The 25,005-nt window shown below is 42.3% G+C and overlaps 1 protein-coding gene across 9 annotated transcripts; it reads left to right on the forward strand.

Annotated features, from left to right (window-relative positions):
- Positions 1-58: 58 nt before the first annotated feature.
- Positions 59-24,653, forward strand: LOC139804265 (ATP-binding cassette sub-family C member 6-like). 9 transcript variants are annotated; one of them, XR_011729313.1, is made up of 31 exons: positions 60-289; positions 1,546-1,722; positions 2,079-2,204; positions 2,844-2,981; positions 3,906-4,031; positions 4,594-4,655; positions 5,432-5,563; positions 6,155-6,367; positions 7,124-7,301; positions 7,764-7,925; positions 8,899-8,991; positions 9,455-9,658; positions 10,109-10,255; positions 10,929-11,016; positions 11,298-11,367; positions 12,061-12,187; positions 12,651-12,827; positions 13,262-13,429; positions 14,739-14,925; positions 15,389-15,452; positions 15,949-16,069; positions 17,177-17,384; positions 17,597-17,907; positions 18,602-18,801; positions 19,379-19,597; positions 20,178-20,310; positions 21,015-21,161; positions 21,658-21,816; positions 22,033-22,199; positions 22,664-22,858; positions 23,390-24,653. XR_011729313.1 is itself a non-coding variant. In XM_071761331.1 (31 exons), the coding sequence occupies exons 1-31, from the start codon at positions 236-238 to the stop codon at positions 23,496-23,498; spliced, it is 4,539 nt and encodes a 1,512-aa protein (XP_071617432.1). In that variant the 5' UTR covers positions 60-235; the 3' UTR covers positions 23,499-24,653. The 9 variants fall into 9 exon arrangements, 6 of the variants coding, with proteins under 6 accessions (XP_071617437.1, XP_071617432.1, XP_071617436.1 ...); XR_011729312.1 differs by having other exon boundaries at positions 20,178-20,279; XR_011729311.1 differs by having other exon boundaries at positions 19,471-19,597.
- The last annotated feature ends 352 nt before the right edge of the window (positions 24,654-25,005 follow it).

Raw genomic sequence — 25,005 nt, forward strand, 5'->3', positions numbered from 1 at the left:
AGACTGCACAGACCCGGGCGTGTCCCCGAGGAGGTCCCGGGTGGGCTTTGCCCACTGCCCCCAGCCGGGACGAAGAGCCCGGGAGCTCGCACCAAGTCCCACACACACCCGGCGGGCACGGGGCTCAGGGCTGTGTGGAAACGCCTCTCCCGCCGCCGCTGAGGTGAGCCCCGGACCCGCCCCCGCCGCGCTGGGACACCCCGCCCGCCCCTCTGCGGGAGTCTGGGCGGGCGGCATGGCGGCGGGAGGGCAGCTCTGCGGCTCCCGGGAGGGCTCCGCCGGGCTCTGGGTGAGTGACGGAGCGAGCGAGCACCGCGGCAGCGTCCCGCGGTTGGGCCGCCCCCCGCAAGCCGTGTCAGAGCCCGGCCCGGGCCGAGCGCCCCGCGGTGCGAGAGGAAGGAGGGAGCGGTGAGGGCGGCCCCGGCCCCTGGAGGGTGCGGGTTCCTCCTGAGGGGAGGCTTGGAGAGCCCTTCCCGGCCCCGCAGAGCTCTCGGCCGGGCTGCGGTTGGCAGCGTGAGGCGGGTGACACCCGGCAAAGCGGTGCGGTGCGCTCCTGTCAGGCGGAGTTGGTGTTGCGGACTTTGCCTCCCAGGGGCAAAGTTTCTCCACCAGAGAGAAGAGCACAAGGGTCTGTGCGATTGCAGGGAATTTGATGAGAGTTGCTCCGTGAAGCACGTCCAGCTGCACTGCTGGCAGGTTGATGATATTAGTCCCTTTATTGTCTTCAGAAAGTATCTGCAGAAGAACTTCTAAAAGTACTGTCATGAGTTGGTCAGTCCAGATTCACATGAATTCGTCATCAAGGTTGATAAACCCCCATAATTCGTGATCCATTACCTGCTTTGGTTTTTCATCAAGTGATGCCTTTCCCCTAGCCTGGCTTTGCCTCATAACCTCCACATAGAGGACTCAAACCACCTCCATAAGTGGCTGAACTAAAAATACCCTTGCCAGTTCATCTACGGTTGCTGTATTTTTAGTATTTTTATGGTAGCAGATGAGATGCAAGTCATTATTTCAGCAATTTGTTCAGTCAACAAATTACAACTGGATTATAAATATAGCTGAGGAAATGCAGTAGAGATGCAGTTTGTGCACTAGGACACTTATTTCCTCCTCATCCATTTTAGCAGTATTCCCTCATCACTATTCTCATGGTTCCCAAATGCCGATATTCTTTTCTATTCCAAAATTAATTTTTCTCATTCAACATGAAAAAAACTTCATTTTCCTCTCTTTTTTTCTCTTGCTAGGATACATGATGTCCTTTCTTTGGCATCTTTCAGTTTTCCCACCTTTTTTTCCCCCTCTCTTTCGACTTCCGTTCCCTCCAAAATGCTGCTGCTCTGTCCTCCCTCACCTGTGACACCTTCCTGGTGTGCAGCAGCCCCTCTCTCACCACATGTTTTTTACATTGGAAACCCTAAATCAGGTTCCTCTAACATTATAGGAGGTCACTATTGTAGCATTAGCAACTTTCATTAGCTGGTGAAATTCTGTGTATAGTACCTTTTCTGCTTAATTTCTGTGTTGATTTTGTAACAGGACTGGAACCAGACATGGTATACAAACACCCCACGATTTACCTGGTGCTTTGAGAATACAGTCATTGCTTGGATCCCTTGTGCCTATCTTTGGATCTGTTTTCCTTTCTACTACTTGTATCTTCGACACAAAAATAAAGGCTATATCAGGATGTCCTGCATCTTCAAAACCAAAATGGTAAGAATGTAGAATGGGGTTTGACCCTAACGTTATCACAACTTTGGTGTAAAAATTAATTTTTCTAAACCATTGAGTCTTTTGGATGATCCATCTCTGGATTTACTTTGACATTTACTCACTCAGGTAAAGTCAGGTCAGTATAAATCAAGTAAAGCTTTAGCAAGAGTTGTCATAAGATCTTCCCTGTACTTCCATTCAGTTCCACACTAATTCCCACAATGCTCTTTATCCCATACTTGCTCTTCCACCTCTCCGGTCTTACTGCCCAGGCTGCCTGGAGCATTCAGTTCAGTAGCTCATCCCATATCACCCTTTCAGTCCATTCCAACATGTGTTTGCTGTCTCTGCCCTAGGTCCTTGGATTCATCTTGGTAATACTGTGTTTTTCTAAAGTCTTCTTTGTACTATGGGAAATAAGCCAAGGAATCTCACGGGATCCAGCATTCTTCATTAGTCCTGCTGTAGTGGGAATCACAATGGTAATTTTTCCTTTGTTTTGTCATTTTGTGGCCCAGCTTAGCCCTCCTGGGCTGGATATTGGTTTTCCCATATTTCTTGATATCTTTGAATGCAAAGATAGCTGATGAAGGGTAGGAGGCTGGAGTCAGGCTTTGTGAGATTCTGCTGTGTGACACCACATGGGTTTTGACTTGGGGCAGACCCCTGGATCTACAGCTACAGTATAGAGCCCTGTGGGCAGACTACACCTCACAAGAGCTGAGGTAGAAGTAATGTTTAAAAGAGGTCTCAGAACAAGACAAGATCTAGCTTCTCATAACCATGGTATGCAACTCAGCACAGTTTAAAATGAAATGAGATTTCTGTTCAACCTAAATGCCTGTCCTCCCCTTCTGCCATTGCAACTTCATAGCCTAGACCCTCCCAGCTTGTTGTCCCACTTGTACTTTTATTTGCCCTTTCTGGAGAGACAAAATGGGCAAAATGGCACATAATGTTTTTCAGTTTTAACCTTTTAGGAAGAATATTGCAGCTCTGAACATCTTTGAAATATTTGGGCAAGAAACTAAATATTTGATCTACTGTATCCATTATTTGATAATGACGTTTGGCATTCCATTACCAGCTATTTTTTTAGATAAAACTGTACTTCCTCACAGATCCTGGCCATATTCCTTACCCATGCAGAAAGAATGATGGGTATCCAGTCTTCAGGCATCCTGTTCATTTACTGGCTGCTGTCATTTGTGGCTGCAGTTGTGATGTTTAGTTCCAAAGTCCAACATGCCCTGGAAAGAGTAAGTGAAATAATGTATTTTAACATGCAGGGCTATGAAATCTCTAAACAGCAGGGTTCTTTTTGCCTCATAGATTGTGAAGTGGAGAACCAAATTATTCTCTTGAAATATGTGCTGAGAAAATTTTTTGTTGACACTTTGTCATCCCTCTGTTATCCCTTCCAATGCAGAGGGAGTGTGGCAGATTTCATATATGAATGAAAGCAAAATGAACATAAACAAAAATGCCACTAAAAGCTGGCCTTATGCCAGCTTTTGCATCAGCACAAATCTTTTGATATAAGATACATTTTTATTATTTGGGTGCTTGTGGTGAATGTTTATTTGTGGAGGAATGCTTGCTGGGTTTACACATTTGAGACAGTGTCAGTGACCATTTTGCTCAGGCAAAGAGTTGGATCTTTCCATTAGAGCAAGGAATAAACATAAGTGTATGTTACTTGTGTGTTTAAGTAATAGGGGAAAAATAAGCAGCCAATAAACAACAGACAGTTGGGAACTTGCTTGTTCCTACTGAGTTGAAAGATACAGGCACCTGGCCTCTTGTAGAAATAACACTTTGCCACTTTTTTATTTTCCTGAAATAGTCACATTTTTCCCTGCGTTTTTCTCTCAATCACAAAATTACTTATAGAGTCCTTCATGGAACCCCTTAGACACAGCATTTATAATGGCAGCTGCTTTATTGTATTAACAACTCAGGCCACTAGGTAAGCAAGGAGCTTCAGTCCCTCAGAGCACCTTAACTTCCCTTATTCCTGCTGCAGAAGACACCTAGTTAAGTAGCTCCACATGTCTGCATTTTAAATAAATGAAGCTCACGAAAAACTCAGATCTTCTGGCTGGTAGAACATGAGAAGCTATTTTTCTCAGCTGGTGATGTAAACATTTTTACCTCATTCTCAACAGTGTTCTGTTTTGTAGGGCTTCATGAAAGACCATTTTCACTATGTTACAACTTACCTTCATGCTAGCCTGGTGCTGGGAGAACTTGTGTTATTTTGCTTAGTTGATCAGCCTCCCTTCTTCTCTAAAGGTGTCACCAATCCTGTAAGTATAACACACCTTCTCCTAATGAGCTTCTCTGCTCAGAGAGGAATTTAAATTCATGGAGATGCAAAATACATGAGTATGTGGGAGATGCAAGTTGCATCATTCTTATAAAGGCTGATGGTTTTAAAAGGTAACTGGCAGAATTTAGGATAGCCATACTCTCTCTGTGCAAATTTTGAAAAACTAAAACCTCTTGTATCCATGCTCATGGTTTCATTTTCATTGAAACCAGTAAAGGGAGCTCATGTGGCTTCCCCATGCTGTCCTGTGCAGCAGTACTCTGTTTGAGGTATGAGCATGGCAGAGCTCAGTGCTTCAGAAAATGTCTTTGGGTATGAAAAATGTATTTTCTGTTCTGCCATCTGAGACATTATTCAAAGTCTAATTCTCCAAAGTCTCCTGACCCCATTGATCCTCCACAATACATTTATACTTTCAGGTACTGGGGAGGGTGTAACAGTTTGATTGCTTTTTCTGTGGAACCACAGGGATGATTACATTCATCTGACACATGCCCTTTTCTATCTATAAATATGACCTGTGTTTTTCCTCCCATCAGAATCAGTGTCCAGAAGCCAGCACTTCTTTTCTTTCCGAAATCACATACTGGTGGTTCTCTGGGTAAGAAAACACAGAAAAAGACTTGGTTTTGCTAGAACAACAAAACAACAGCATAAGAGAGAGTGTAGATTACAGCCAGTAGGAAGTGTCTCAGCCCCTGATATGCTTATGCAGCAAGGATTTGAATTCTTTCTCTGGGGACTCCAGATATTCTCACAAGATAAAATTACAAAAATTTAACTTACTTTTCCCAAAGTAGTTCAAAACACAAAATTGTGATTCTAGCTAATTCTTTTCCCATATCCAATGACCTTTCCAATGTCCTCCCAATCTTGAAATAGGCCTCAGCAGTCTCAGAAGATCACTGCACACCAACCACAGACCTGATGTCATGTAACAACTGCTGGGCAAGGGTAAATAGTGAACAGTGAATTAGCCCAGCCTCCTGTTTAGCATTCAGATAAAATGATTGCATACCTTGGGCCTAACATCCACTACTGTAAGGTCTCATCTGTGTCTCACTGAACCACAGAGTCAGTTAAAGTGAATTTTGTCCCCCACTGTCCAAGACCCAGGTCTCAAGATGGACTATAAAGTAGAGCTTACTGACAAATCCTCATTATATTGACAGAAGATAGCATAGGAATTTGAGACAAAACTGCAGTTCCTGAACATTCATATTTATTATGGGAAAGAATAGGCTTGAGTAGTGTTTTCTATAAGTAAGTCCCCATGTGGTCACTGTGGCACACTAACTTAAAGCCCATCTGTTTTGAAAACTACACGCACACCAAATCCTGCTGTGCTTACCTTACAGCAGTCTGTGTGTTCTCCAGGCTTCTCTGGAGAGGCTGTCAGCAGCCCTTGGGAGTGGATGACTTGTGGCCAGTGAGGAAAGAGGACTCCTCTGAAGAAATTGTTGCCTGGGCTGAGAGAGAGTGGAAGAAGTGTCACAGTGGCACTCAACAGTGAGTACTTGATCCTGAGAGTGTGTCATGGGCTCAGCTGGGCAGTTTCTCTCTTGCCTCCAGGCAATAGAAGCTCCCAGGCACTGGGAGCCATCACAAAACAGGCTTTAATTCCTTCCATTTAATTCCTTCCATTCCCCACAGAGTGCCAGACAGTCTGCTTCAGCAGGTGTTCAGGCTCTGGACATTTGCTCTTCCAAGTGCTTCATATCTCAACAAGAGAATGGTTGGAAGATTGAATCCCATTAAATTATTTGGGTTTTAAACAGGACAAAGAAATATCTACCATACATAAAATGGCCCCTGATATACTCTGCTATGACAGGTTGGGGGGTTTTGCAGTAGGTGAGTGCTCAGTGAGTTTCTCTGTGCAAAATCTGATTTTAAGTATTGAAATTTGCTGGAGAAGATCCTTCCATTCTTGTTAGCATGGAACGGTTTTCTTTTTTTTGTGAGAGGGATCATTTTTTGGTGAGCATTTATACTGGTTGTGACATGGGACCCAGTGTAACATCCTTAATTACTTTCTTGAAAGCACAAGATTCCCAAGCTTTCTCTAATTGTGTCTAGCTTTCCTGTTGCTTTCTCTAGAAAAGTGGAGTCTGCTACATTTAAAAAGAGTCAGAAGAGTGAAACTGGCAAAGCAGAAGCTGAAGAGACAGAGGTTCTACTGCAGTCAGAGCACAGTCAGAGTGGGCCCTTAATGAAAGTGTTTTGGAGCATGTTTGGGACCTACTTCCTTCTCAGCACTGTCTGCTTAGTTATCTGTGATATCTTCTTGTTCTCCATCCCAAAGTTACTGAGGTATGTGCATATTTATAATGTATTTATCCCAGCACCCACAGAGGGGGACACACAAACACCTTTTGCAATCTCCAGTGGCTGATAAAAAGAGCTGAATTATCATTTGTGCTAAGCCCACAGTCAGCTCAGTGGAGGGGAAAAAAACCCCAACCACTGGCAAAAGCTGTGCACACTTTCTCTACTGCTGTATTCCAACAGTGGAAAGGACAACCTGCACTAAGCCTTTTGACAGGTTTACCTGAACAGGGGTGAGGTTTTGGATGGTTCTGTGTATCACATCATTTCCACAGGCTGTCAGCCACTTGCTGTATTCTTAATGCTTTGTGCTCCTATAAAGAGCAAAGCTACAAATCCTACACATCTCAAATAGCTTCTTTCATCAGCTGACATAATGCTTGTTGATTGTGTTGCTACAACACAAACCTGCATTACAGAGAAGTTTTGGAAGTGTCAATAACTTTCCTAGATTATCCCAATTTGCACATTCATGAAATTCACTGAAAATAAGGTCTTCCCTGAGATGATTCCCTGAGAAGACGATCAGAGATTGTTTGGAAGCCGAGAGTAGCTAAAGGTTAAAAATCAGGATATTATAAGATGGAGGATACTCAGTAGTTTTTCCAACTCTTCAATTTTACTGATAAACAACAGCCAGGGAGAACAGTGGAAAACACCTGGCATTTCTGAGTCTTTGTGTGTCTAATATTTTTCATCCATTCTACATAGTTTCGCCAACATTTTACTCCTGTCTTGCAGTCTTTTCCTGGAGTTCATTGAAGATCAAGAAGTACCCAGCTGGCATGGTTATTTCTATGCCTTCACTATGTTCCTTTTGGCTTGTCTCCAGACCCTGTTTGAACAACGTTATATGTACATGTGTGTTGTTTTGGGCTTGAGACTGAAAACTGCAGTAACAGGGCTTGTGTACAGGAAGGTGAGGCTGTAGCTTCTTTTTCAGCCTTTTTTTTCTGGCCCTACATTAGTAGTTATGCCATTTCTGGTATATTGTTCTTAATATCAGGGGTGATGTTATTAAAAAGTACTTTTAGGATGTAATTGTCTGCTATATTCATCTCTGAGCAGTGTGTGGGAAGTATTTTAGTATTTCTTTTTCAGATCTTACTTCTAAAGGAAAAGCAAAGCAAAGGAAAGAGGAAAAAGCAACATTATCTTTTCTATGCTGTAGATCGTGGCTGGGGAAAGGAGTAAATTCTTACCTTAAAGTGAAGTCACATATCCCAGACAACAGTGTGTTTTCAGTACCTAGGATTTAGGATTTTTGTCCTTCCCTTTAGTTTTTGAGTTTTTTCCCTTTATAAAGAAAAGAAAGATGTTTGATTTTTGGACCAAAGCTGCTGTTTGATGATGCCTTTCCTTTCTTCTCTACCCCATCTAGATCCTAGTTATGTCAAATGCATCAAGGAAAGCAGCAACAGTGGGTGAAATAATTAATTTGGTATCTGTTGATGTCCAGAAGCTAATGGACCTGATTATCTACTTTAATGGGGTCTGGCTTGCTCCTATTCGGATTATTATCTGCTTTGTCTTCTTGTGGCAGGTAAAATATGACAGTACTTACCAATCCCTTTCTATGCTAGGTAGCAGAAGAAAAAGGGCTTTGCAAATTTTGCTGAAATTTCCACATTTTTCTTAGCTTTGTAGCATGGTGGATTCAGTTTTCTTTTTAGAAAATATTTTTATCGATACAGAATCCTTACCTTCACTTAGTCATCCCAGCAGTGTATTCAGTCTCTTTGAGGGAAAAGACTGTGAGTAGGGTTATTCTGAGCTGACTGAGAAACTTCTGCCTCAGATTTCCTGTCACCTCTCTTTCCAACCAAAATGTGGTGGCCCAGTGCAGGCTGAGAGTCCAGTTCCAGCTCCTCAGTATAATACAGAACATAAAGGGGAATGGGTCTGAAAAAGCAACTCAGCATACCTCATCCTGAAGCCTGATTACCACAAGATCAGTTAAAAGAGCTTGAAGCACTTACATGATATCCAAAAAGAGCATTGGATACACTGAGTTTCATAGGTATAAAGGAGTTGAGCAAGGAGAGAGTAAAATCCAAATTAGAAATAAAGGATTATAATCTAAAAGATCCATTATGCTGCAATAACATTTTGGTTGAGGGTTTGGTTTTTAGTTTTGTTTTGGGTCACTTACATCTGCCAGCCACAAGGTGTCCTGCTTCACACATCCCTGGATAGATGGGAAGGAAAGAGAAATTGCTTGAATTGACAGCGTGCTGCTGGATGGCTTTCAGCACTAATAAAGTCCCTAAAAGGGAAGTAAATAAATCTAAGAGAGCTTGATGACAGGAGTTACCCTGCCTGTCGAGTTAACAATCCACAATGCTTAGGGAACACAATTCCCAGGAAAGGCAAAGGCAGGACTAGAGTAAGGCCTTGGCAGTGAAGGATGTTGGGTGTAAGTTCAAAGAAGGGGGGAGATGAGGAAAGGGCAATGGGGAACAGTTGTTTCTAGCAAGCATGAGAAGTTCTTCCTTTTTCCTTTTCTCTCCTGGCAGCTTCTGGGGCCATCTGCCTTGACTGCAGTTGCTGTATTCCTTTTTCTTTTGCCTCTGAATTTTGTGATCACTAAGAAGAGGAGTCAATTTCAGGTATATTTTGCTTCAGAAAAATGATGTGATTTGTGGACTTGATTTATGCTAGGATATTACAGCTAAATATAAGTTAGAGGATGCCACACTCTTCCAAAAAGGGATCACGTGGAACACAAGGCTACTGATGATTACAGCATGTATACATTTTGGAAAAAAACAACCAACACAAAACCCAGCAAAACACCAAAGCCTGCAAACTTTACTGAAGTTTAGAGTAAGCTCTTGAATGGTCAGTCTATTACCTTGCTTGCCCACCTTTTCTGTGTTTTTTTTATGTATTGCCAGTAAAAATAAAGCTGTGAAGATGAAAAGAAAAATATTTCCCAGCCTGGAAACAGCATACACAGCTCAACTGCAGGGAAATTTATTCAGAATTCATAGGCACAAATAAGGTATTTTTTTCAGAATAATTGACTGTTAAATGTTCAGCCTCTTAAATGACAAAATTCAACCATTACAGGAGGCCCAAATGAAACATAAAGATGAGCGGGCTAAACTCACCAGTGCCATTCTGAGTGACATTAAAGTCATCAAACTGCATGGCTGGGAGAAAATCTTCATGGAGAAAGTGCTTGGTATCCGGAATGAAGAACTTCAAGCCCTAAAAAGATCTCAGATTCTCTTCTCAGCATCTTTAGTCTCTTTCCATTCATCAACTTTCCTGGTGAGTGGGTCACCTTCCTACATAAAACAAGTGCTATTACTTCAGTGTCTCATTGCACTCCTGTCTGGACTGATTTTTCCTGTGGGACAGCTAAAGATTATGTCTGCACAGAGGAATTGGGGGTCTCACAGGAGTTGCTGAGGCTCAGTAGAATCAACCACTCAGATATTTACACTGCCCTAACAGTTCCATGGACAAATGGCCTGGTCTGGCAGTGGACTTCAAGCAGACTAAGCCTGCTTTGCAAGAGCCACCTGGAGAACTCCATCTAGACAGAATTCATTGCAGTCAATAGCTGCACAAGCCACTTCTGCACTTGCTATTGCAGCTCCCATACGTGTTTTCAATGGGAAATGGCTTCCACAGTCTTTAGGAAGGGGTCTGTCACCCTTGAGCCCTTCTCTTCCCTGTCTGAAGCAAATGGTTTGTCTTTCCTTTGCTCCCTTTCAGATTGCATTTGTCATGTTTGCTGTCTACACCCTGGTGGATGACACTCACATCCTGGATGCTCAGAAGGCCTTTGTATCTTTCACACTGATCAACATTCTCAACACTGCACACTCCTTCCTGCCCTTCTCCATAAATGCTGCTGTCCAGGTTAATACAGACATGTTCCTTTTTCTTTGGCCATAACTGTTGGGTTTTTTTTCACATATCACCATCTTGCTATGGTAAAACAGTGAAGTGCAAGGACTAGCAGTTAAAGATACTGTTTTTGGAGTACTGTTTTTCAGAAAGGCTCCATATATTGACAATTGTCACCCAAAACAACACTTAAGTCTTTTGGGACCAGTCACAAGGACCATTGTATCTCAGAGGTGCTTCTAGTTCTGTTTCTAATCACAGTATATATTGAGAAAAATCTCCATGGGAGATGAGTGGAAACCTGCTAGCCCAGGCCAGAGAGAAAAGCAAGTCATTGTCCAGTGAGAAATTGTGAAATTGCATTTCCCTCTTGCACCTCGAGAAGACTCCTTGTGCACAGAAGCAAAACTGGAAAGATTGCAGGATGAACTGGAGAAAAAAAAGCACAAGTTTCACTGTGTGAACAGCAGAGAAACCACAGGGAAGAATATGGGGGGGTTGCTAAGCTAAGAGGAAAAAAAGGCAGTTAATATGAAGAGCAGTTGCATTTGTTGCATTTGTCATACAGCATCAGCAGCACAGGACCAAGTCAATATTAAGAAGGTCTTCAGGTTAGTTCTTAACTCTGGGTTTCAGCTTCCTTCCTATTTTAAATTTTCTTCTTTTGTGTTCTTCTTTATTTCAGGCCAAAGTTTCTTTAAACCGCTTAGCAGCTTTTCTGAGCCTGGAAGAACTGACTCCTGAGACCTCAAGCAGAGACTCTTCTGACTGTGGTGAGCTTTTGTGGTAGCATTGCTATGATAAAAGCAAAGTAGCTTCCATTGTTCCACTCTTAGGATGCCTCAAGAGAAAAAATGCCTGCCCCTTACTGACACTTTATCTCTCAGGATTATTTATTTCTAGCAGTGAAATCTCATCTGGTGATTTAAACTTCATCATACTTAAAGTGCATGTTATGTAATATAAATACATATTGAAACAAAGTCATATAAGTAGGGATGTTTCTTTATCTATCTTTGACTTTAGAAGTGTTCTGTTTCTCCTCATATTTTAGCACAGGCAAGTATCACCATAAGAACTGGGACTTTTCGCTGGAGCAAAGAAACTCCTCCTTGTCTCAGAAGGTACAGACTCACTTAGTCCTCTCAGTTCTGTAGGTCAGGGTGGGTGCAGAATGAACTCAGGACCTAAGTGAAACCAGCATGGAATATCCAGAGGCTTCTGAGTTTGCTTCATATTTAACCTTGAATTCTGAAAATTATAAAGTCATGAAAAAATGCAATCTTGCTTTTATGCTTGGTAGCACGGAAGTGGGAAGGTACCTGTGTCTGAATGTTGCCTTAATATACAGAGACTGCTTTCTTTACATAATTTTTTTGTCCAAATATGAAATTACAGTAATGTAAGTTTAAAAAAAGTGGAATTCATAGTATGCAGGTATTATATATGACATCCCTACATGTTTGTTTCAAAAGACATTTCAGCTTTAGAGAAGAAACTGTTGAAAAGTTCTTACGTTCAGGAATGTTTTTTATCCAAGTGCTTTGGGCTAAACTATCTCCAGAGTGGGGACCTGGGTGCTGGCTCTAGGTGTAAAACTGAGATGGAAACGTGGATGAAAACTTTCTGGTTGAAGGTGCCTAGTTCTGCTGCAAAAGATCAGTGTGACAGGAAAAGTAACCCTGTGCAGCTGAGGCCTCAAGTACAAAATGAGGAGGTTTAGCTGGTATTTTTGTTGCTACAAGACAATAGCAAGAATTTTTGTTTTCAGAAGGTACATCTTCAAAAGTGGTAAGAGACTAATCTTTCATCTTCAGGATTGATCTTACTGTGCCCCAAGGCTCTTTGCTTGCTGTAGTTGGCCAGGTGGGTGCTGGAAAGTCCTCGTTGCTGTCAGCATTACTTGGTGAGCTGGAGAAGACAGATGGCTGTGTGACCATGAAGGTAAATTTTCAACTGTTTGCTTCTTAATTAGGCTGTCTTCAGGAACAGTAAGGTATTACCCAAGGCATCAGGTCCTTGATGAAAACTCATTTACTGAATTTTAACAAGGGCTGTATATAGCAGCCTGCATATCTGAAGGTGCTTAAGACCTCTCAAATAAACCTGGTCCTTGGGAATGGGAACAGAAGCAGGACTTCAAAGACCCAGTTCCACTTCCCACTCTGACAATGAGCTGGAGTGGCATTGTGGGTCACCACCTGTACTCACACTTGCTCCTCCTTTATCAGATGAGGAAAGTGCAGACTCTTATTTTGCAAAGTGCTCTGAGACCTGTCAATGGGGATGATCATTGCAGACTTCTGTAAAGCTGATTAGGAGAGTTTTCTTCAAAGACAGGTTCCCACAGTGTCAAGTTGAGCTTATGATAAAGATTGTTAACATTTTTCCACTTCCATTTTTATAGGGCACTGCAGCTTATGTCCCCCAGCAAGCTTGGATACAAAATGCTTCAGTGGAAGATAATATTCTCTTTGGGAAAGAGATGGATGAAACATGGTTCAAGAGAGTGATAGATGCTTGTGCACTGCAACCTGATTTGGAGAGCTTCCCTGCAGGGCAGAAGAGTGAAATAGGAGAGAAGGTACCAGCTTAGGTTTATGTTTTGGCCAACTTCTCAATGAGTAGCTACCACTCTAGCTGTCCTGCTTAAAACACCTACAGCAGGACTGAACTTGCAGGAGGCAGGTGCTCAGTAATCTCTGGCAAGTCAGGCCATGATTCAACAGGGTCACAAGCCCACCCTCTGACAGATAACCTAACCAGAGATGTGAGAGGCAAAAACCAACAAATCCAAGTCATTCTTGGGTTCTTTTCTGCATGAGAGTAGAGTTGCTCAAGAGAATCTGCCTCTATCTCAAGGGCCCTATTTGGAGGGAGGCTGGGAGGGCACAGGAGAGAGAGAACCACTGATTTATAAAAAGAAGGAGGTCCTAAAACCTTCATGTAAAATGGGGCCAACAATGGGGATATATGCAGTACCTTTTGGAACAAACAGTGTCAATATATTTTTTACAGGGAATAAACATATCTGGAGGGCAGAAGCAAAGAGTCAGCCTTGCTCGTGCTGTGTACCAGAAGGCTTCCATTTACCTGTTGGATGATCCCCTCTCAGCTGTTGATGCCCATGTTGCTCAGCACATATTTGAACATGTTCTTGGACCCAATGGCTTGCTGAAGGACAAGGTGTGTTTGAAGTCCTGAAATGTAAAATATTGCAAAATAGATCTAGTTTAGGTCCCTAGCAATGTTTCCAGTAAGATGGGTTACTCTCTTTATCAAAGACTCCCAAATTCTTTTTTGCTAGTGGCAGCAGGTAATACCATTAGTAGCAGGGGCAGTGTTACTTCTAGGACACTTAGGAAGAGCTGTCTGATCTCTTCCAGCTCACTGTATGTTACAATGTCTTATTCCATCAATTCTGAGTAGTTCAGTGGTGCCTTTGCAGTCCTCATCTCCCAGGTGTTCATCCCTTACATGTCAGTCTTAAAATCCATCTTACATACTTCTCTTTTTTTTATAATTTTTTTATTTTTTGCATTAGTTGTGTTTTGTTAATCCATGGTATTTCTCTACTGTCAAGCAATTTGGGTAATAAATAAGGTTACCTGAGAAGGAATGCTAGGTGAGCTCTAATTCTTTCATGGTGTAAATAGTCTATAAATACTTCATTCAGTTTCATATTGTAGAAGAAAATTAAGTAAATTTCTTTCTTTAGAGTGTCTAATTAAAACAGACATATCTGATTACAAATATTTTTTTCTTCATGTGGAGATTGATTACAAGTATCACAATATAATTATTATATTGAAACATGGAAAGACTTGCAAAGAAATCAGGTATCAGACTTAAGCAGTACTCAAAGGGCTTGATTAGTACCTTAGAAATGTAACATGACAATTTGCTATCTAGGGAAAAGTTACCTTTTTTATGTCCTTTTCTACATGTAATTATCTGTGCAAATATGCTCAGAAATGTAAATGGAAAGGAGCTGCATTCTAAGTCCATTCAGGTTGATGAAGTTCTCACTCACAAATCTTATTTTGAAATATTGATATTGGTCACAATAAATGTGACAAATTCTTGAATTAAAATTAACATCATTCTACTCAAGATCTTCAGCCTGAGGGGAACCAACAACATGGAAATGGTCAGTGAGCCAAGCTAGAGGTCCTCCCACAAACAGGATGCTAGCCTGGGACTTGGAGCTTCACTTCCCACCCTCACTCTTTCGTGCTGTGCAGAACACAAAGTGAGTTGATTCACCCCTCCACTTCTGAGTTCTGCACTTGCTAAATGGGCACAAAGCTGTGCTGCAAAGATAAACTTCACCAAAGAGAGAGGCAGAAGTGATAGCAATAAATAAAAAAATATCTGTCAGTAAAAATCACAGCTCACACTGAGTAGATGTCTTGTTTCAGAAGACAGCTGATTGCAGCAGCTTCAGTGAGCAGGGCAGCACCAGAACAGTTGTAACTGTTTCCTCTTTACCCAGACTCGTGTGCTGGTGACTCACAGGATCAACATTTTGCCTCAAGTGGACAACATTGTTTTTCTGGTGGATGGAATGATCTCAGAAATTGGTTCCTACCAAGAACTTCTACAGAGAAATGGAGCCTTTGCAGATTTTCTTCATTCTTACATTACTGCAGAGGAGAGGGCAGATGCCAGTACTGTTCCAGGTAACCCAAATTAGTTGGAATAATTCTTACTCTGTCAGTCAGTTGGTTCCTTAATATTCCTCTTAACAATAAAGAACTGGGGCATCTGCTGCTGTTCAAAGTTAGGAAAAAGAGGAAAAGAGAATATAACTGGGAAAGCCAGACTTTTAAAGTTGATATACAATCACAGTAAGCTGTCTCTTTCTGTGGGGAAAAATAGGCCTGTCAGATTAGCTGACTCATCAGCTCTGAATTGGTTCTTGAATAAACATTTCTACAATAAACATTTTTGTCTGTAGGTAACAATCATGCAGTAAAGGAATAGCCCACTATACGTGCCACTCTTCAAGCCTCACCTTGATATTCCTACCCTTAAAAATTCTTTGTAATGCATCTTTCCTATATTATACCAGTTTCTCAAAGGCTATACAGATCAAAACAGGATTCTAAAGCATTTAGGAAAAAAAATGCATTTATTTTACAGCTCTAGAAAACACCAAAGGCATCCTCACCTCTAGAAATGGTCCCTCACAAGAGAAGCTCTTAAGGTAAGCTTCAAGCTGTCTCAGACACTGAAGAAGTTGCTCCAGAAGCCCATACAAACCCACACAGAGACTGAGTCTGATATAGGTTTGGGATTGATCTGTAAATTAGTAATAAGAGCAAGCAAGGTACACTCAAGAATAAATAGGAAAGTACTCTTCAACATAGAAGGTGAGTAAAATTTTCTCCAGATTTCACAAGGAGTCAGAATTTGTTCAGAGATCACATACAATGCATGTTGATACATTTACTTGTTCATTTCCTAGTGCAGTGGTAAAGTCTGACTCACTTCAGGCCAGCCACAATTAGTGAATGCTTAAAGCTTCAGTTTGTTGACAGATAAATATGTTCCTATGATAAATATGGACAAAGGTTGGGCCCCTCTGGAGAACCTCAAAATAGGCATGAATATAGGGGTGGGTGGGTGGGTAAGGACATCCAGCTTTAAAAGGTTCATTGCCTTGGCTAAAAATTGAAACAATTTTTTTTTTCTTTATGAAGTGACAGTTCAGTCAAATCTTCTGCTATGGAAAGGGAGAACATTCCTGTAAGTCAAGACTCTACTACTGCTGCAGCCACCAAAGGAAGATTAACCAAGGGAGAGAAAACTCAGTATGGCAGGGTAAGCAGAACACCTTCCTGTGAAGGCAAAGACACAGACCATGTGCTTGTGACTGACCCACTTGTGGCAGGCAGGACAGTTCACTGCCTGAAGGAGACCTGTGCAGCTCCAGGGGAGTCAGCTCAGCTGTACAAATTTGCCATATGATGGAGACAAAATCATTTAGCATTATTTTACATAGCACCTTCTATGCAAACTGAATCTCCCTGGATGCCCCAGTCTAAGAATTAGTTCCAAAGTAGGAATAATGCCCATACATTGTGGAGAGCACATGGAAATGAGAGAGGAAAAAACAATAATTTATGAACACTTGAGGAGTGGGATCCTTATTCAAGAGTTGACCTGAAGGGTCATCCTGAGGCAATCAGGATGAGGTGGTGATAATGGACAGAAAAGGACAGATTACATGGGACTTGTAATCTTGAGTCTTTCTACAAACTCTTGAGGTTGGTGGGAAGGGAAGGGTGATGAAGCCACATCACTGTTCTCATCTTGCTCAAGGGAAACACCTCAAGAAGGCTGAAACAAGGAGGGTACAGTGAAAAGAAAGAAGCAGATATGGGATTCCATCAAGGAGAAGTCAGATATGGAGGAGGTGTGTATTCAGGGGACATTGTAGTAACAGTAAAACAAAGGAAGGGAATAAGTAGCTCAGGCTACACAGTGGTACTGGGATGTAGTCAGATGTGATAAAGGAGACAGCTCTTCTCCTGAGGAAGCACAGGATTAGCCAGACTTGGATCTCCTCACCTCTGCCCATCAATCAGGGAGATATATGAGAGTTCTCACTCACACTGAGAACAAATGTAAACCACCACCTGGTGTAAGGAAAGCCTTGTGTACATTTTAGCAGTAACAAAATCCTACTAGAGTAATCTTCATTAGTTGATAGTAATTGCTCATTAACATCATGGATTTATGTAAGTATGACTTCATTATTCATCCATGAGGAAAATTTACAAAAGCACCAACTGGATTGCTATGGCCTATATGGACATATAATTGAGTAGATGTGCCATAATAAATCATTCCTTGTTTCAGAGCTGGTTTCCTTGCAAACTTGATCTTCCCCACCTCTCCTATTTTTCCCCAACTGTTTCACTCTAGGTTAACACTTCAACTTATGCAGCCTACCTGAAGTCACTGGGCTTACCACTGTGTGTGTACATCATTCTGATGTTCACCTGTCAGCAAGCTGTGTCATTTTCTCGTGGTTACTGGCTCAGCATGTGGACAGATGATCCTGTTCACAATGGGACACAACATCATACAGAGTTGAGAGTTGGAGTCTTTGGTGCACTAGGAGTCATTCAAGGTTTGTTTAACCTTCTCACCTGATTCTTCTCTGTATTTCTCTCTCTCTTCCATATCCTCGATGTTTTCTCAAAATATACACAAGTCCATGCCCATTGGCTTTTGGCACCAGCCCTAAAGGCACAGGACAGCACAAACAAAATCAGTCTCACAAAGAGGAACTCTGAAGTGGATTTGTTCAGACCTAGTAATCACTATTTTTTTATATTACAGCCCTGGGCAGATTTGCCTCCACAGCAGCAGTCCTCCTAGGTGGTGTGATAGCATCACACAAGCTGTTCCTGCAGTTACTGAAGGATGTTGTCAGATCCCCTGCAGTCTTCTTTGAGCAAACTCCCATTGGAAACTTGCTGAACCGTTTCTCCAAAGAAATAGATGCTGTTGATTCTGTCATCCCTGACAAGCTGAAGTCCTTGCTGGGATTCTTTTTCAATTTGCTGGAGATCTACATTGTGATTATAGTGGCTACACCAAGGGCAGCAATAGCCATAGTGCCTTTGACTCTTCTTTATGCTGCATTCCAGGTAGGAGCACAAAGATCCACAGACAGGAGAGGTTGAAGCTGTGTCCCTGCAGAAAGCCTCCTACCATGTCTTAGGAGAGGAAACATGCAGGAGAGGAAACATTTCATCATCTCAAATTGCCTCTGAAAAAGAGTAATATCAGCAGCTCCTCCCACATAACATCAGCCTTTCAAAGCACACCAGAGACCTCCCCAAGAGGCCTGTCCTTTTCTGATGTCCAGATCAAAGCCCACCTAGAGCTGTGTTCCTTGTCTCCATTAGTGTAATGCAAGACCAAATGTAATATTAAGACCAAAACAATGTTTGTTCTCCTCCAGAATTCTCATGCTGCTTTTTAATATATTCCTGTATGCCACACAGATCTCCCAATGGGCTATGAAACCTTGTTCCCCACCAAGCAAAGGGCTGGTCTACAGAAGAAAGTAGGAGTAAGTTTAGAGGCTTTGTGAGCTCAGCCTACCCTGGCTTCTTTGCAGGAACTAACCATGGAGTTCTTCTTGTAAAAGAGAGGACATGACAGGCAGAAACACTACCTCACCTTTTAAGGGCATCTCTTACCTGAACATTAGGTTTTGTAACACTAGGATAGTGCATAGTATTGCACGTGTTGAGGCCTTCCCAGACTTTGTGTGGAGCACCTCCACAGATGCCTAAGCCTTCTAATCACTTCCCCTTTCATTTCCCTTTGTACCAGCACTTCTATGTCACCACCTCCTGCCAGCTGAGACGCATGGAGACAGCTTGCAGGTCACCCATCTATTCCCACATCTCAGAAACTTTCCAAGGGAGCAGTGTGATCCGTGCTTACAAGGAGCAGGAGAGGTTTACTTTGAAGAGCAATTTTCTAGTGGATGAGAATCAGCGAATATGCTTCCCTGGGGCAGTTGCTGACAGGTACAAATCTGCAGTGTAAAAAAACCAAAACTAATAATTTACTCACAGAGGAGAGGTAACTGCTCTTTTGGGCTGGGGGGAGGTACACAGAGGATGGGACAGTGCTGCACAGTGTTTTAGGGGCAGGGGAGCTTCTTCCATTATCATATGCTCAGCATCGCACTGACAACGTGCCCCTTGCACAACCAGTGCACTCCCACATCTGCTGTGTGGCTGGGCACACAGATGCTGACACGTTGCTAGAGGTGCTGTTTGGTGTCCTAAATGCAGGAGGATGCACCACCTGCCATCACCATCTGGCACAATACAAGAGGTCTGTGGTGTACACAGACCCATCAGACAATCCAGCCATCAACTATCAGTCATGAAACAAGCGAAGAGTGAGAGATGCCAGACCAATTAATCCAAGAAACTGCAGTGCTGGCTGCTCTCATTAAAGAGGCCTTGGAGAAAATCCTAACACAGACCATAAGCCAACCAGTTCAGACAGACTGGAACCATTCATGAGCTCCAAGATGGCTGGGATAAGAGCAACCAGGGTGTGACAAGAGCTTTGTTGAGCATCCTGTACCCACAGGTCCACAGGTGTTTTGCAAACTAATCATAAATTCCATTGGAAGAAAGGAAGAGGGCACCCAGCAAGAGGCCTGTACTCTCCTCCTCTTGCAGGTGGCTTGCTACAAACCTGGAGTTTCTGGGCAATGGCATTGTGTTGTTTGCAGCACTGTTTGCAACAATGAGCAGAACACATCTTAGTCCAGGAACTGCTGGCTTCTCAGTTTCATATGCTCTTCAGGTAAGTCAGCATTGAAGTAATGACATTCTTGCCTTTCACCAAAAGCCCCTTGCATCTTGATTTCTTCTCCTATTTTCAATTTGTAAGAAATCAAAAACTATTTCTGTGGCTTCCTAGATGTCTTCTCCTACCAAACTCTGTTGTCATTGCTGAAACCCTGGCTTTAGGGAATGAACCTTATAAACCTGTGCACCAGCCATCCTTTTCCTCCTACACCTGAACTCACAGCATGCTCTGAGCAACCACAGCAAGGTTTTAAGCATCTTGTTGTATCTGCTTGTAGACTAAGAACACAATAGCCTAAGAAATAGCTACAGTGTCTTTCAGCACCCCAGTCAGTGGCATTTCATTGCTTATAAACTGGCTGAGAAGCAGCAATGGGGGGAGCCAGCTAAGCTCTTTAAACACAGCTTTACAAACTTTTGTAAAGATCCATTATATTTTTAGCCTTTTAGGGGACAATTTCTCAAGTAATTAGCTGATGAGGAAGTCCTTATAACTAATCAAAGTATCAGGTACCTTGCAAGCACAGGTGGATTCTTCTTTTACCTTCCCTAATGCTTCTGTTTCTTTCTGCTAGGTAACTGGTGTTCTCAACTGGCTGGTCCGCTCCTGGACAGAAATAGAGAACAACATTGTTTCTGTGGAGAGAGTGAGAGAATACTTGCAGACTCCTAAGGAGGTAGCTTGAACTATTGACCTTACTAACAGAGGTGAACATTTCTGCAAACTAACCAAGTAACTTCTCTGTTCCACCTGGACAGATCCCGTAGTTTCCTCCTTGTAAAAAGCCAGTTATGTTTCCCTTTAAGAAGAGCAGCAATTGGTTTTTATCCAACTGACTAGATTTGTTTTATAACCTCTGATCATCATAATTTCCTTAAGATAGTTAAGCATTAGAGTGCCATTAAAATAGCTTCACTTGGTAACACTCATGGAATGAGCCATATTTTCTGACCATATTTGGAGTCTGTATTTATTGTCTGAGTTCAGATGCAATTCTCTGATAAGTGATGGCTGCTAGATAGCCTTTTAGCCACTAAAACTCTACAAAACAAAAACTATTGCACTGGAGTCATTAAAATTATTTCCCCATATGCTGCCCTGACATCCTACTAAAAGAAACTTTCACAGTCCTGTTTACAGGGGTGTATAAATCTTTTTTATTGAACCACTTATAACCTCAGCACTCTAGCATGCAAACAAATGTTTATCCCCATTTTCAGTTAAGAATATTGGCACTTTTTGCATTAAGTCAAACTTTCCAATGTGGAAGTTAGAGGCCTTTTTCTCTTTTGGAAACAGTAAATAGACTGGGGGAATTGGGCAGAGATGTCTTCATCAGCTTCAGTCCAACCACTTGATTTGGTAATTTAAAACCAATTTTATACATTGCTGCTTGTTTTCATCTATTTAGGCACCCTGGAGACTGAATGGCAAACCTCAAGGTCAAGTTTGGCTCACAGAAGGAAGAGTGGAGTTCAGAAACTACAGTTTGCGGTACAGGCCAGGCCTGGAGTTAGCCCTGAGGCACCTCAGCCTCACCATCCACGGGCAGGAGAAGGTAAGCAGAGGCTTCAGAGGAGCTGTGAAGTGTGAGCAGGGCCCTGCAGTGAGCAGATCTGGGCAGATCCTGTCCCCACCCTACACCAAGGCATAGGAGCTCATAAGCATGAAAGCTGCAGCCATGTGTCAGCCCATTTGTCACTGTGCACCCCTCCTCCGGTACCAAACAGGACTGCTGCATGCACTAGACATTCTTCTGAGGGAAATCTGGTGTCACAGAAGGTTGATTTCACATGTTGTAGCTGTCAAATCTGGTAGTTACAGTTCCCATCAAAGGCTTTTGTGATTCCTTTTCATACAAAACCATTACAAATTATAAATTACTCCCTTTAAGAATATATTGCTAGACTATGTGAATCTTGAACATCCCTGAAGATTTGAACCATGCCAAAACTGTTTCTCTTCAAAAGGCCAGTAAGAACCACATGACAGGTCTGTCCCACTGTGGAAAACAATCAACATCAAAACCCAAAACTTTCCATTGCACTTCACAGATTGGGATAACTGGAAGAACAGGAGCTGGGAAATCTACTCTTGCTGTGGGTTTGCTGCGATTAGTGGAAGCTGCAGAAGGAGCAATCTTAATTGATGGACAAGATATTGCTCAGCTAGGTCTCCATGACCTTAGAACCAAGATAACTGTCATTCCCCAGGTATGAAATTAATTTCCAAAATGCTTCAGCAGTGCAGTAAATCCTGACACCTAGGAAAGGCTTGAAAAGATTCTGTGGGAAGACAATCAGAAGTTTCAAAGTTGGAATGCTGATCTCCCCTTCAAGGTAACATTAGCCATAGATTTGCAGGGAAAACCAGAGACCTTGCTTTTATAATTAATTTCAGGGGCTATTTGTACTGTCTCTTGTGCTCAGGATCCAGTTTTGTTTTCTGGCTCTCTACGAATGAATCTGGACCCATTAAACCAATACACTGATGCAGACATCTGGACAGCTTTGGAACTGACTCAGCTCAAGAGCTTTGTTGCAGATTTGCCAGATCAGTTGGAATATAAGTGCACTGACCAAGGGGAAAACCTAAGGTATGTTATATGCACAAAGACTGTGGCAGGGCAGTACCAGCCTGAGGGCTAGGAGGACACAAAGCTAGTGGGGCTCATTAATTTTTAAGAATAAAAATTAATTTTTATAACGGTGCCTAGACAGCAAATTTCTGTATTACTGTCCTGCTGAGCAACATGAAATCAAATCATAAGACACCAAGGGGAAGACTTTTGAGGCTTACCCATTGTGGTGTTTGTGCAGTACCTAAAATGCTGGAAAATCCAGATCCAAGTGCAGATCTCCTGACTGCTGTGGTAATTCAGCCTCTGCATTTCCTTATGTTATTTCATGCTGCTACCTGCAGTGACACCAGCCTCAATCACCCTTTCAGGGAAAGGGAACTATCACCTTTTTCATTGCTATTTTCAAAACAATCACATACTCTGATCCCAAGGGAAAACTACCACTACTCTCAGTTTACCATCCCACTTCTTATTTGCAGCACTGGTCAGAAACAGCTGCTTTGCCTGGCCAGAGCACTTCTTCGGAAAGCCAAAATCCTGATTCTAGATGAGGCCACAGCAGCAGTAGATTTAGAAACTGATCTTCAGATTCAGTCCACCCTGAGGACTCAGTTCAAAGACAGCACTGTGTTAACAATAGCTCACCGGATAAACACCATCATGGACTGTGACAGGTAATGGCTTCAGCCCCTTCCCTAAGGAGGGAGGAAAAACCAGGCAACTAGACAAGCTACACACTGTTAGTGAGCAGTAATTGCTGTCCTTTTCTCACTTAACCCTCAAAACCTTGCTTCAGAGACTGCAGAAGCCACCTTTAATCAGCTAGACACCAATAGGTTAATCAAAGATTATTCTCATGATGCATTTCATGCTGTCAGACCTCTTTTTTTTTCTCCCCACTGACAGCAAAACCACAACTACAGTTCTTTGCTTCATCTTAAAATCATGAAGCTAAAATACACATTCATAAATCATACTCCAGTCTGACCTGCCAAAAACCTCTCCCACTAACTCAGTACTTGAACAGTCACTCATGAGAAACCTATTTCTATCCCACAGCTGTTTCCCAGCTGAAAATCTTCTGGAAAGCATGTTTAAATAACAAGAAAGTACTGAAATTTGTTTTAGAAATAAGCAGAAATAACTAAATTTATTATAGCTGCTGGTGTATCCCCAGGTTAACACTTCTGTTCTAATATTCACAGGATTTTAGTCTTGGAAAACGGTCGGATAGCTGAATTTGATACTCTGGAACACTTAGTGGCTCAGAAGGGACTGTTCTACAGACTGATGGAAGAATCAGGCCTGGCATAATTTGCTCATGGAGTGTACCATAATGTCACCACTGTCAGGAATAATTCATCTCGTAATTGAGTTGTTGTCTTGGTTTTACTCTGAAATGCCTGACACTTAACCAATTCCTGTTTGAGCTATAACAGCAGTGAGGAGGTGAAAAGGGATTACTTAGGATGTAGAAAACTTGGCAATTCCATTTTCATTATGTTTCCAGATACTAAAACCTCACTCGTATGTTGAAAAGAAGCAACTTGTAACTTAGTGCCTTGTTGCTTTTAAGATAAAAAAAGCAAACAAGCCAAAAGAAAAAATTATGCTTTAAATGGAGCCCAAATATACTACCACACTTAAAGATTATCCAGATTATTTTTAAAAGCCAACAAGATCTTATCACAGCAAGAATTAAACTGGTAGCAAGCAAACTCAACTGTTGACAGCTTAAGGACTGCTCACCCGACTGCTGTTCAGTTGTGGACTCCAAGGAGCATCTGGATCTGGTAACCCAAAGTGCACAAACACTGGGCAGGCAGGAAAAAAGAAGTGGGATGTCACTAGGCACAAGAGCATTCAGCTGCCTATTGTCAGATAGGGATCAGATGCACTCATCTGTTCCCATGTCAGCTTTGCAAGGGCCTCAAATCAATGGTGCTGTGCAGCAGAGCATTGTTCCTTCTGCTTGAAGCAGCCCTGCTGCCAGATGCTGGTTGGTCACAGCAGAGCACATCCAAGCACTGACACCAACATTTCCAAATTGAATTTGGAGACAAGGAATTTGCATGGAGGAAAGTGTCCTCCTCTGATCCCTGCAGCACAGTAGTCTGGCAGATGGAGAAAGCAGCAGGGACTCATCTGTCACCTTGTGGTTAATTCCTGGACTTCTTGAGTGTAAGTTTACCTTCTGCATGTGCCACCCTTCCACCATGGAGCTTCTGGCATGGTCACCTCTCAGATGTTGCTTTAGCAAACCAGAATGGCAGAGGAAAGCAAAACCTTCCTGGGCTTCCCACAGCACCAAGGAGCTGTGGTCAGAACTGTCCCCATGTCTCTCCTCAGGAATCATATTAAGACTGTGACAAATCACACTGTGAGATACTGCTGGTTACTGTGCCTTTGGTTAAAGCACTTCAATTTCTAGAAAGCTGAAATAAAAATAGAATCAAATATTGAAAGAGATCTCTTCAGCATACTCAAGTAATACAGTATAAAGGTAGTACTGGGAGAGGGGATGGGAGAGTTCAAACTGGTAAGAATCAACCCAAACCAGCAAAACCCAGCAGTTTCTTCTCTGTCCAGCAGCCTCTTCTACCATGTTAAGATCAGGTAACAGTTTCTGCTGGACAGGGGCCGAAGGTCCCAAAGTCTGATGGCAGCTGCCATGCTTGAGCTTAGACACCAGGACAGAGGCTATTTTTTCCCCTCTCCTTTATCCAACCCTTACACAAGAGGAGGAAAAAAAAATTATATATATACAAGGTAAAAACATTCTAAACAGTTATCAGTTGATCTCAAAACCAGGAGCATTTAG

The sequence above is a fragment of the Heliangelus exortis genome, chromosome 17 (assembly GCF_036169615.1).
Source record: "Heliangelus exortis chromosome 17, bHelExo1.hap1, whole genome shotgun sequence".
In the NCBI taxonomy this organism is placed as follows: domain Eukaryota; kingdom Metazoa; phylum Chordata; class Aves; order Apodiformes; family Trochilidae; genus Heliangelus; species Heliangelus exortis.

What these genes read in the sequence shown, in the direction of transcription:
- LOC139804265 (XM_071761331.1), top strand. Translation starts at nt 236, where the DNA reads ATGGCGGCGGGAGGGCAGCTCTGCGGCTCCCGGGAGGGCTCCGCCGGG. An exon ending in ACTCCTCCTTGTCTCAGAAG is followed by an intron (nt 11,368 to 12,060) that starts GTACAGACTCAC and finishes TTTCATCTTCAG; the next exon opens with GATTGATCTTACTGTGCCCC. An exon ending in ACTTGCAGACTCCTAAGGAG is followed by an intron (nt 20,280 to 21,014) that starts GTAGCTTGAACT and finishes TCATCTATTTAG; the next exon opens with GCACCCTGGAGACTGAATGG.